Source organism: Hydra vulgaris, chromosome 09 (genome assembly GCF_038396675.1).
Source record: "Hydra vulgaris chromosome 09, alternate assembly HydraT2T_AEP".
Taxonomy (NCBI): domain Eukaryota; kingdom Metazoa; phylum Cnidaria; class Hydrozoa; order Anthoathecata; family Hydridae; genus Hydra; species Hydra vulgaris.
The window spans coordinates 16,505,905-16,519,385 of NC_088928.1; the positions used below are offsets into that span (position 1 = coordinate 16,505,905).

At 26.4% G+C, this 13,481-nt stretch overlaps 1 protein-coding gene across 8 annotated transcripts in view; it reads right to left on the reverse strand.

Annotated features, from left to right (window-relative positions):
• LOC100207482 (talin-2) overlaps nt 1-13,481 on the reverse strand; it is a 63,319-nt gene that overhangs the window by 27,994 nt on the left and 21,844 nt on the right. For 4 of the 8 annotated variants that reach the window (XM_065804868.1, XM_065804867.1, XM_065804866.1 and 1 more), the window contains 18 exons: nt 12,065-12,433; nt 11,707-11,931; nt 11,378-11,509; nt 11,022-11,264; nt 9,119-9,232; nt 8,881-9,015; nt 8,577-8,705; nt 8,046-8,357; nt 7,840-7,965; nt 7,398-7,735; nt 6,307-6,613; nt 5,976-6,119; nt 5,349-5,372; nt 4,695-4,856; nt 4,427-4,567; nt 3,322-3,503; nt 2,973-3,105; nt 68-169 (listed from right to left, as the gene is read on the reverse strand). In XM_065804868.1, the coding sequence (XP_065660940.1) occupies nt 68-169; nt 2,973-3,105; nt 3,322-3,503; nt 4,427-4,567; nt 4,695-4,856; nt 5,349-5,372; nt 5,976-6,119; nt 6,307-6,613; nt 7,398-7,735; nt 7,840-7,965; nt 8,046-8,357; nt 8,577-8,705; nt 8,881-9,015; nt 9,119-9,232; nt 11,022-11,264; nt 11,378-11,509; nt 11,707-11,931; nt 12,065-12,433 (3,318 nt within the window). The remainder of the gene's footprint in view (nt 1-67; nt 170-2,972; nt 3,106-3,321; nt 3,504-4,426; nt 4,568-4,694; nt 4,857-5,348; nt 5,373-5,975; nt 6,120-6,306; nt 6,614-7,397; nt 7,736-7,839; nt 7,966-8,045; nt 8,358-8,576; nt 8,706-8,880; nt 9,016-9,118; nt 9,233-11,021; nt 11,265-11,377; nt 11,510-11,706; nt 11,932-12,064; nt 12,434-13,481) is intronic. The other 4 variants (XM_065804872.1, XM_065804871.1, XM_065804870.1 and 1 more) reach the window with 1 other exon arrangement.

The window sequence follows — 13,481 nt, forward strand, 5'->3', positions numbered from 1 at the left end:
AAAACTTCCATTGCAAAAAACAAACAAAAAAACTCATTTTGTAATTAAGAAAATACACAATACATACTGAGTGCCCAATATTTTCAGGAGAACCTTTTGCATATTCTACGGTTTGCGGAACTGCTTCTCCAAGCTGAGCAGATGTCAGCATCATTTTCTCTTCAAAACCCTATAATTTAATAAAATCATATCAAATACCAGCATTATGTTAACTATGAGCATGAGATGTGTTTCATAAAAATGTTGACCAGATCACTTTGAAATGACATCATTTTAGAATGACATCACTTTGGAATGGCCTTATATATGATACATATGATATCAATCCCATTTTAATTACCGTACTTAGTCAGCAAAAATAGACAACCCAGGATATTAAATACTAATAGAGAACTTTGTCAAAAAAATAAAAATAATTTCAAAATATATGAAAATTAGGCTGTGCAACTGCAACGAGAGTTAAAATGAACAAAGAAAAACAATTTTCAAACAAGAACAAAGAAAAACAAGTTTCAAGAAGAAACAACATTTGTTTTGTATTCTATCTATGTTGTGTCATTGGAAATAAGGTTGTTTTTTATTTGCAATTTAAAATTATATATTTATGGAGAATATTTTGCAACTTTAAAAATGCAGAGGTCACAAAGGATAAAAAAAGAAGCGACTATCTTATATAGAGTGTATCTAATAGGCAACACCATTGAAGATTAAGGGGGTTTGAACAAGAGTTTGAAAATGCATTTGATTTGACATCATCATCTAAAGAGTTTGGAGTATCAGCAGATAAAGGTAGAAATAGAAGTAGAAAAACTTGGAAAAAACGCATTGCAGATGGCATAAAAAAGCTTTAACTATATACTGTATTTTGATATTATATATAGGGGTGTATCGGATTAGAAATTTAGAATTCCAGCCGGAACTGAATTTGCCGGAATTGTTGAAAAAATTCCGGCTGTAACGAGATTTATATTTATGTAGTTTTTTACCTTCAACATTGAAAGTGAAAGCCTGTACCTCAACATCGTGGCTACATAATATATATTTATAACCTATATTATTTACATATATATATATATATATATATATATATATATATATATATATATATATATATATATACATATATATATATATATATATATATATATATATATATATATATATATATATATATATATATATATATAATATGTATATATATATATATATATATATATATATATATATATATATATATATATATATATATATATATATATATATATATATATATATATATATATATCAATCTTTTAGAGGTCGGCAAAAATTATTTGATACAAAGGTCTTACCATAAAACATAGAAAAGAGGTTGGCAATTTTTTGCCGACCTCAAACATTTTCAGGTCAGCAGTTAGGTCGGCATTGCCGAATGCCGACCCTAATTCTGAGAGTTGATATATATATATATATATTTATTTACATATATTTACTGTATTAGGCATCCTATACTTTTTAACTATTTAAAAGTTAAGAAACATTAAAAATAAGACTATTGTCAGAGGCAGGTAACATTTTTGATGAAAAAAGAACTTGTTTGTTGCCCAAAACTGGATAGCAACTCTTTTTGCACCACAATATTACTAAACTTTTAGAAATCTTTACATAAGTGATACATAAGTGAAAATTAGGCAAAGCTACAGATTAGCTAATTTTATTTTATTGCTTGTTGCGCTATCGTGTGGAGACTTGCTCAAAGTGGTGAGTTTTTAATATAAACATAAAATATATTTATTGGCTTTAGTACATACATCGACTATCTTAAAGCCTGCTGCTACAAGGGAGTGCAGCTACATCTATTATCTTATAGCCTGCTGCTACAAAGGAGTGCTACTACATCCATTATCTCATAAACTGCTGCTACAAAGGAGTGTTGCTACATCAACTATCTTATAGCCTGCTTCTACAAGGAAGTGCTACATTGACTGAGGATTTGGTATAGGGCAGCAATCTTTTTTCTTTTATTATTTCAATTAAAATTTCTAATGTTTAAAAACTCTCTACTAACGAGAGCGCAACAAGCAAAAAAATAAAATTATTTTAGAGCGCTAAACTGTAGCTTTACCTAAAATTACATTGCATTTGTTAAGAATTTTGTATTTTTTACCTAGGTTTACCCATAGTTCTTCATTGCCCTGTAGGACAATGATTTTTTGATTTAATTTACACAGTCTGTGTCACAATAAAGTAAAAAATAAATTCCGGCCTGAAATATTATAATTCTAGCCAGAACCGGAATGACCTTAAAGACACAAATACCGTCCGGAACGGAATTCCGGTACATCCCTAATTATATATAAATATATTGGAGAAATGACATTATGAGAAATACCCAACTTGGGAACAAGGACTATAAAAAAAATATGAGAATAATTCACTTTTTGCCAAAACATGATAAAACAAAGTCAATTGACATTGATAAAAAATATAAATATAATTTATTAACCTGCAGAAAATGATTTTAACAGCTCATCAATTAGATGGAAATCAAGAAAAACTATTCAATATAAAATCCTCAAAATTAGATAGCAGCTTCAGAATTATGTTAGCATTTCTGTCATCTAGTCTACCTCCATTATACCTATGCTAAATAATTCCATATTTTTTTTAGCCAAACAGTGATATCAGGGTCTTTATACAAAAATCTCTGTTATAATCTTTATTAGTAAAATTATTAGTAAAAAGTTCTAAAAGAGGAACTCTTATCAAGGACTTTAGGTTATAAAATTATCACACACTAAATTTATGCTTTTTTTTTCTTTTTTATATATTAGAGGCTTGCTTAACACATATTATTGCAGCAGAATCGGCAGAAAAAAATTATTGAATTCATATACCATCAGCAGGATATTAAATGTAAAATAGGGTATTTTGATTATTAAAACCATGTCAAAACATTGTTTTTTTAGTTTTAAAATAAGCCATCAGTTTACCTTAAGAGAATCTTCATTTGATGGTTTTAAATTATTACTAATAGCAGCTAAAGAAGCTTGATCAATTTTGTTTATAGCTTTGTTAATTGTATCAGCTGCCAACTCGCATTCCTGTTGACCTGGAGCATTATCTCTAAAATAAAATACTAAGGTTCTGGAAAATCTATAAAATAAACTATGTAAAGTTAAACTTTTATTTATTTTTACTAGAAGAATTTTAATTATTTTTACTAGATTTAAAAAAATATTGCTACATATATCTGTTGTAAACATGCAACTGTGGAAATATGCTTTAAAACATATATATTATTAACATATATATTAAAATATAAAAACGGCTTTTTCATACTTTATTGCTGCAACAATTTTTTTCATTGCATCAGCCATTGTCTTTGAATGTTGAGCGAAAAGTTGCCAAGTTCCTTGATCTTTATTATTCAGGGCTAACTGTTTAGCAGTAATAAAGTAATGACAGCTGGAAGTCACCATAGATTTTCCAGACATTATTAAAGGATATTGAGCGGCTTTAGCCTATAAAAAATGATAACAGTATTTAAATATCAATTTTCAAGTTTTATGAGACTTTAAATATGAAACTAATTTGAATAAAAAAATATAAAATTCAACAAATATGAAATCAAAATATGATAAAAAATGTATCAGTATATATTTATAGCAATGAATTAACTGAGTTAGTATTTATTTCATTTAAAATGATAAATAATAAATAACTAACAAACCATAGCTAAAAGTCTATTATTTTTATTATTGTGATATAATAAATAACTTTTTTATTCAAACGAAGAGGATAATAATTGAATTTATTTTTTTATGAAACCATAAAAATGATCGCAGAAACAAATATGTTTTTTTAATTAATTGCTTTTAATTTTTTAATTCTTATTACTGCTTTTTTTCTTCCTTTTTTTTAATCTTTTGATGTTTTGGCTGTTTTTTTGTTTGTTTTTTTAATTTTTTGTACATTGATTGACTGACTTAATTAGGGAGAATATGCATTGGAGTTTACATACAGCATTTGATTTAAAAAGGGATAGCATGCTGTACATTCATCAACTGACTTATGTAGGAAAAAAATGTATGGAGTGTACATGCATCAAGGGATATGGCTAGGGTTGGCAATTCTAACTCTAATCCTGATGCATATACATTCCCTGCATGTTCAAGTCGTTCTCCCTGTTTAAGTCAGTCAATGCATGTACACTCTGCTGCATAAATTCATTTGGTCACAACACATAAAAAATATATATCATGATAGATATTACAATGTGGTAAAATATCTAATGGAAGATAAAATATAATTATGTAGACTATTATTATTATTAATATATATATATATATATATATATATATATAGATATATATATATATATATATATATATATATATATATATATATATATATATATAATATATATATATATAGTTATTTTTACCTGTGCACTAATTTTAGCAGGAACCGATGCAAACTCAGGAGAAGAGGCATATGTGACAAGATTATTAACAGCTTCTAACAATGGTTCTGTGGCACTAGCACAGTTATTACGGTTCTCGGGTGTCATGCTACTAGCATAAACCTGTCAACAATTTTTTATATTAAAAAAACATTAAAGTTTTTAAAAAAAAAAAAAATTACAATTAAAAAAAATAGCTTTACTTATATAAATTATAATGGTTTACTTTTTAAAACAAACATGACTTTACCTTGATAAATTTCACTAAATTTGCAGTATTATTAGCAACATCCTTAGCTGATTGCACAAAATGACGCTTTGCAACAGGATTGTCTGTCTTTGAAGATGCAGCTTTGCAAGCATTGCACAGTGCAGCAGTATGCTTTGCAATTACAGTTGCAGCTGATAAAACCTGTTAAAAAAGCAAACTTAAAACAGTTTCAAAAACTAAAATGTTTAAACTTTTATTACAATAAATACATATTATAATATTTTTATTAAATAAAATATTAAAAGAAAACTACATCATGTTAACTTGAATTTGTTTTAATTTAGTAAAAAGGTTTTGCTTGAAAAACAAAAATTTGCTTTTTTTGTTGTTCAGCTGATTTTTAAAATATAACATATTAATAAATAAACTTAATGTTTGATCTTTAATCGAAGAATAAATTCAAAAAGCTCAAAAAAACATATTTAAGAGTCTCAAAACAATGTTAGACATGATCTGTAGTTTACCTCAAATATGCAGATATTGTTTTGTTAAATGTATTATTTATTATAATTAATTTTATTTTTATGTTATGTATTATTTAAAATAATTAATATATTTTAACTAATGTTATGTTTAGAGACTATTATTTATTTTTAACATTTATTTTAGAAAATTTATACATAATAACTTTACCTGGAAATACAGTTTCTCTTTATCCTTAGAAAATAAAATTAAAGTTAGAAATTAGTATATTATTTATTATATTTATATAATTAACTTATTATTACTTATTTTCATCTAAATATAATATGGTTTTTTTTTTACATATACACACAAGACAAAATTATTAAACGCTAAATACAGTGCAGTCATTTTTGTCCTTATTTTGTCTTTTTAGTTGTTTTTAAAATCTTGAAGTATTATTTCCCTAGTTTATTAGTTGTTTCTTTTAAATTAGATAACAAAAATTTTAACCAATTAAAAACTTTTAAAACAAAAAAATTAACTAACTAAAAATCATATATACGTGAGTGCCAAAACTCACATATAAGAGTGATGTGCATCATTATGTGTCAGATAAAGTGAGATTAGTAATATATTTACTATAATTTACGATGTTAATGATTTTATTTTAACTATCAACTAAGAGTTTTTAGTATTTAGTTGTAATTATTAGATTTTATACTTGTATAAGTTGTAATAATTAAAATATATTAAAATTTAATTATAATTAAAATAATTTTAAAAATATTAAAATTCAATTAAATATTTATTTAAAAATTTTAAAAATTTTAAAAAACAACTAAACACAAATAGTACTTGTTGTTGAGTTGCATTGGGATGAAGAAGACCCTCACAAGCTCCCATAATAGCATCACGAGCTTTAGCAAATTGAGATTGGTCAACTAAACCTGCTTGGCCAGCAGTACTTGAAGGATCAGCAATAGCAACCAAATAAGCAGCCTTAAAAAAACAAACAAAAAAACTAAAAGAATTTAACACTAAATTTATTAACACAATGAAAATAATAAATCTGACAATAAATGAGATAAGAAATAAAAGGCAATAGATATATATGATAGATTTAAAACAGTAAATGTAGTAGAATGGATACTAATTAAAAAATTTAATGATTGATTTACAAACATACTTGAGCTGTAAACTCAGTTAGTTGACAAACTGCATCTGATGCGTAGCTAACAGAATTAGCAAAACCTTCTGAATCTTCTTTTTTTAAAGAATTTGTTATGTCTTGCATATTACGAGCTAGCTCTTGTGATTTTTCTGAAGCATGTTCTAAGCACTCAAAAAAGGATGCTTCATTAACTGGCTCAACAGGATTTTCTAAAACATGAGCCAAACCATCTATGTTTCGTAAAGCAGAATCACATTCTTTTTGTCCAGGAGCTGCAGTCAACGCTTGATTGAGAAGTTGATTAATAGCATCTGTAACACCCCTTTTAATTAAAAGTAACAAACTTTTAATACCAAACTACTATTTACAATTTAAGTTGAAACTTAATATAAATAAATTTTATATTTAAATTTTATGAATGTTTTATAATGAACTTATTACTAACTTTATAATGAATGATTATATTTGTACTATTAATAAGAAAATCATGTTTTTAAAAGATTAACATATATATATATATATATATATATATATATATATATATATATATATATATATATATATATATATATATATATATATATATATATATATATATATATACATGTGTATATATATATATATATATATATATATATATATATATATATATATATATAAATAAATATATATTAATATATACACATATATATGTTAATATATACAGTTTATATATTTTATGTTGTACATTATATACAAACTTTCGAAGATTTACTAAGTAATTTATAAGTAATATCATACTATTCTTAAAAGAAAATTCACATATTTTATAAATTTTTTGCACAATAAACTGTATTAATATAAAATTTCTGATCACCATATTTTTTCCAGAAACAGTTGCCTATAGTTTTGATGCTTTTGTTTGTTAGTATCAAAGCAGTTTTTAAAAATAACAGCAAATTTATTATTCTTTTAATTGCCATCAAAATAATAGAAAATTATTATTTATACATATTTTTTAACTTTGAGATTAACTGAAAGTTTGTACTTATTTTATGCTAATGGTAAATGCATCTCAATCTTTTTTAACCTTAGTTATCAAAATCAAAATCATTAAAAATATATACTTTGCAGCAGCAGCTAAGAGATTCTTTGCATTAGGAGCCCCAGGATCAGCAGCCAATGCTTTTGATGCTAGCAATAACTTGCTGCTCACAGTTGAAGTTTTACGTAAGTCATTAATTAATTGATCTTGTGCAGCTTTATCTTTAATTTGTCCAGCCAATGTTAAACCACTTGCTTGAAAATCTGCATAGGAATGAGAAAATTTTAACGAAGCAGTAGAAAGTTGAGCACCAGGCCCTTTTGCAGCATGTAAGACATCATTTGCGGCAGCATTAAGTTGGATACTTGATGCATTTAATTGATCTTGAACTTGACTGAACGAATCAGTTGAATAAGGAAACTTTAAAAAAACAACAAGAAGAATTAAAATTGCAAGTATTTAAAAAAAAAGCATTGCATTGTAATGATGCTAAATTAAAAGGAAAAGATAACCATTTAACATACTTTTATATCTGGGGAAGCAAGATATTGACTGGCCTCTGCAATTTCTTCAATGGCATCTTCTAAAACTCTTTGTCCAGGCAAACAGTTAACTACATTATTTAGAGCATGGGATACACCACGAGCCACCTGACATATATTAAAAATTTTTTAAATCAAAGCGTTTTTAATAGCAACAATTCTATATAAACAATAATAACAATTTTTACTTGCGCCAACTTTTGTTGGTTTTCTGGATCACTTGGATTTTCTAATGCTGTCTTTGCTTCTTCAATAAGATTTGCTGACTCATGCATCACAACTTGCGCTGCCTTAAGAATAGCTTGCTGATCTTTGGACTCATTTGAAGTTGAGGCAACTCCACGAACAGCATTTGAAAGAACTTTCAACGCGTTTGCAGTGTCACGAGCTGCAATGCCTGTATAACTATCATTTCCTTGAGCAGCTGCAGTTAACAATTGTGCCATTGAAGCACCAACAGTTTTGGACGTGGCGCCAACTTCTAATGCACGATCATCAGCCTATTTATAATGTATTTCATTAATGAAATTTTAAACACATTAAATTCTTAAAATTTTAAATTCCATGAAACCTTTACCAAATAAAAAATTCATTATGAAAAAAATATTAAACAGAACAAGTTTGCCCAGGTGACCAAAAGGTCAAATATAATTTTAATGAAATTATAATTGTATTGATGTAATTACATATTTTAATTAAAAAATACTTAAAGAGATTACATTTTCATCAGGAAAAGATTTAAGCTGTCCTTTATCAGCTTGGCTTCGAATTTCTTCTAGTTCAACCTCAAGAGCTTTTACAGCAGCTAAAGCATTGTCAATTTCAAGAGAACCACATGCTTCTGCAGCCTAAATACAAATCAGGAAAAAACAACTACATTATTTCATCAAAAGTTTATTGGAAAAATTATTAATTGATAAATTACCAATTAAAAAACATAATTGGTATAAAAAATAACTTTTATCCATACATTTATATATAAGAATATATAATTTTTAAAATATTATTTTATTTTAACAATACCTTTTCAGCAGCATAGCGTAATTCATTTAATGAATTTTGCACATTTTTACCAGCATTTGAAAGTTGAAGAGCAACAGCATTATCGCCAACTGTTGGCACAGCAGCTTTTGAATGAGCAATAAACTTTGCACAAGCCTGAAATTACATAAAAAATTCATGTTATTTATATAGCCACATAAAATGTCTGTTTAATAACAAATAATAAAAAAAAGGTTTATATTTCAAAATAAAGGCATACAGGTATAAAATTCATTGAAGATGTAATAAGGCCCAGTTGTGATGCAGGAATATCAGGGTGACGTTGGCTATTTCTAATACTAAATATTAGTTCACCAGAGCTATCATTAACAACCTAAAAAAATGAAACAGTTAAAAATCCATAAATCAACTCTGAATATTAAAACAATTCACACCAGGCAAGGACTATGTCATAATACAATTTAAATACTTGGTATGTGAAAACTGAATATAAATGCTCAAGTAACTCGATTTTTTAAAATTTAGTTACCTAATGTTAAAGTTTAAAAGATTAGGAAAAGTTTTAAAAAAATAAAACTTTTAATTAATGTATGATAAAAGTTTAAAAAAAATAATTTAAAACTTTTCACTTTTTTTTTAATGGATGGTAAAATCACAGAATGTTATTTTAGAGTTTTCTAATTTCACTTAACAAATAAAAAGAATTAAAATTAAAAAGTAAAATTAAAAAAATAATAATAAAATTAAAAATAAAAATATATACAGGATGTTAATAATTTTTGTGTATAAGTTATTATATTAGTTTTTATAAAATGTAAAAGTTTAAATAATAAAAAACATTATTTTTATTTCAAATTAATTGGCTTTAGCCAGTCATTTTATCACAGAATAATTCTCATTACTAATCAATCTGAGAGTGCATTAGTGCAAACGATTTACTTAAAAATAAAAATTATAATCTCTATTAAATCATTTTAATTAATCAAATAATATTTTTATTAAAATTTATTTGAATTATACTTTACTTTTACATATTTATTATTATTGCATTCATCATTGTCACTATTGATTTTATCATAGAAATAGTCATCAAATACTTAAGTTCAACTGAGGTATACTGATTTTCAACTTTTTTTGCTGTTTGAAACACTACTTACTCTACAAGTCTTTCTGAAAGTTAATTAGTCTTATATAATTAGTCTTATATAATTAGTCTTATATAGTCTTATATGGTCTAAAGAAAAACTTACCACTAATAAAACAGTATACTATATGTAACAATGTTATATTATAAATTTATTATAAATATAATTAATCAATTGATTATAAATATATATTTCTTCAGACCCAACATAATTTTGAAAAAATATTCAAGGGTGTCACATGACCCTACAAAATCTACTTCTTGGGTCATATGATACGTCTGAAACCTTTTTGAAAACTAACTGCTTTAGTTTACTGTTATTATATTATATAGAGCACATATAAAGGGTGTTAGAAGACATTTTTTTAAATGCTGTTTTGAGCACCACCCTATTGCTTACTGTTAAAAATTATCACAATATTGTTGGTACTTCTATATTAATGAATGGTAAAATGTAAAGTTAGTTGGACCTACTGCTAAGCTTTAGCCTCTTTGTCATAAAATTGCAACTCTTAATTTTTTATCATTTCTTTTCTGCAAATACTACCTGCTGCGTGGTTGCCAACCAAAACACTATTTTGCCTGACATGTCATTCAACAAATTTGCATTCTTTTACTGTAACTGTATGTTTATGTTCAAAAAACTATATCTCCTGCACTCATATTTTTACCACTTAAACAACTTACAAGTTTTTCAAAACTTGCTTTTTAACTTTAAAGCTATTTTTGAAAATACTCTATGGTTCTTTATAGATTTTACTGATCGCTTCCTTAACAACCATATCAATGATGCTATTGTCTTAACAACCATATCAATGATGCTATTGTCTTAACAACCATATCAATGACGCTATTGTCTTTTTAATTCTCCCAAAAAAATTGTACTTTCCATTATTCAAGATAACTTTAAATAAAACCAATCACTGGAATCATTATTAATCTTCTTAAATGGTTAAAGTTTGCAGCGCTAAACAAAGAACTAAAGCATAATAAGGATTTGAAAAAATAAGAACTTTACCTTTCCAGAATCTTCCATTTGATTTTGAGATGCTGGATTACGATTTGAGGCTTCTGCTGCTTTAGAGGCAGATATCAATTGTGTAGCAGATGCTACAGCATGTTTCGCAGCATTTTCTAAACGAGCAATTAGTTTTTTTTTCAAAGCATTACTTGCTGCAGCATTAGTGGCTACACGTAAGTCCTCGGCAGCATTCTTTAACTTTTCTTGCTCACTCTTATCATTAGGATTGCGTGCTGCTCCCTTTAATAAAATATAAAACAGTTTAATAATAAAAAAGTAGTTAACTTATTATTATTTAACAATTTAATCTAATTATCTATTTAGCTTATTTATACTTCTGACAAAAAAAATACCTTAGCGGCTTCAACTAATTTAGCAGTAGCATCAGCAAGTAACTTAGCTGCTGCAAGTAATCTTTTTTGTGAGTCATCGTCACTTTGACCTTCAGCATCACCTTTAATGCCATTCACAAGTTGGGAAGTAGCCTTAAATGTTTAATTGTTTAAGCAATTGAAAATAAAAAAATGTTGAAAAAAAAAAAAAATACGAGAACAAATTTTTTTTTTTAATCAAAAAATGATTGAGTACCAATAATGAAAGAAAAATATTCCCTAAAATACGACCCTAAAATGATTTTTTCTTTTTATAAAAATTAATGAAAAAAAAAGAGTAAATATATTACCTGTGCTAGTATTTTAGCTTGTTTAACCATTTCACCAGCATTTCCCATGCTATTAAACAACCTATCTGTAGCATTTAAGATATCATCACAAGCACTGTCATATTGCCCATTAATCTTTACATGGGAGCCATCACGAATATGTTGAAGAAGTTTATTTAATGCATCTGTAACAGCTTGTGCTGAATTTTTTAACTTATTTGTAGTATCCTCATCATCTGTAACAGCCTATAAAAAATAAAAATGCGAGTAATACTTCCAATACAAACAAAGGATAAAAAAATATATATTCTATTATTTGTACATTGCATTGCTAAATAACATTTAATTGATAAAAATAAAAAAAGCTTTAACAACATACATAACAAGCATCAGCTATTCCATCAACACTTGTAGCTACCAACTTAGCAGCTTCAATCATTTGTTCTTGACACACAGGGCTTGAAATATGTGGAGCTAATACTTTAGCGCATGCAACTAGTTGAGAAGTTGTCATAGCAGTTTCTTTTGCAGCATCAATAATGCTGTTCTGAACTGCTGTATCTCCAGATAAACTTGCAACATTTTTGGCTTGAAGAACAAGAGCAGCAGTAGATGTTGCAACTGCTTTTGCTAGCTGAAGAAGAAGTTCTTGAAATTCAACATCTGTATCAGGATCACCCAACACAGTCATAATACTACCACTTGCTGAACCAATATCACCTGCACTTGTAAGTATGTCTTGCCTAGGCTAATAAATAAATTGATATATGTTTACTAAAGTCTATTAAGGTTAGTATAGTACTGATATACTGAGGGGGAGGGTAAGGCAGTGAGTATGGATTTACTATCTTTCATTTGCTATCTCTCTTAAAGCTAGTTTTTTTTTAAAACAAAAATATTGAATTTTACAAATTTAAAGAGATCCTTAAGTGCAGAGACAAGTAGTGTTCATATTAATGAAAATGTTTAAAAAAAAGGTTTGGGCTAAATTCTTTTGATTAAAACTAAACAATAAATGCATTTCAATAAAATTTAAATTGTTGTTTTAGTGTTTAGTCCATTTTTTCTTGGTTTTTGCAGTTTTTATAATATACATCGCAATCTACAGACTTAATTTATTTCATGCGCATTTAATTCATAACAGTTTCAGTATATGACACCATTGTGTAATTCTTTTTAAGATCTAGTATTTTTTCTGCCACAATCAGCAAGACAATCATATTTATTTGTATAAACTCTCACTAAATTTCAAAAAATATTTCTGATACAATTAAAAATAAAATATATTTTTGAGATTTCAGTAGTGTAACTTATTTTTTAAAAAGTATAAATCTTTATCTAGATTTAGATACTCTCACATCTTACAAAATATATAATTATTTGCCCGTGTAAGAATTTTATATCTTTATATCTTTATATATATATATATATATATATATATATATATATATATATATATATATATATATATATATATATATATATATATACATATATAATATTATAAGAATATTATATCAAATTTATTTTGTCAAATTTGTATTACTTATTTTATTTACTTTTTAATTTTAGGTGCCCCAAGAAGTCTTTACGGTCTTATCACAGAGCACCGCGGAAGAGCATTTGAAAGGAGGTTTACACCTCCCCTTCCTTACCCATTGTTTATAAAACTTTCCCAGAGCTGGCATTGAACCATGGATCTCTAGTTTCTGAGGCAAGCGTGCTAACCACTGTGCTCTGGCTACTTGAAGTTTATAAAGTGATTAAATTGCAATGATTATGGGTGAATATAAAAA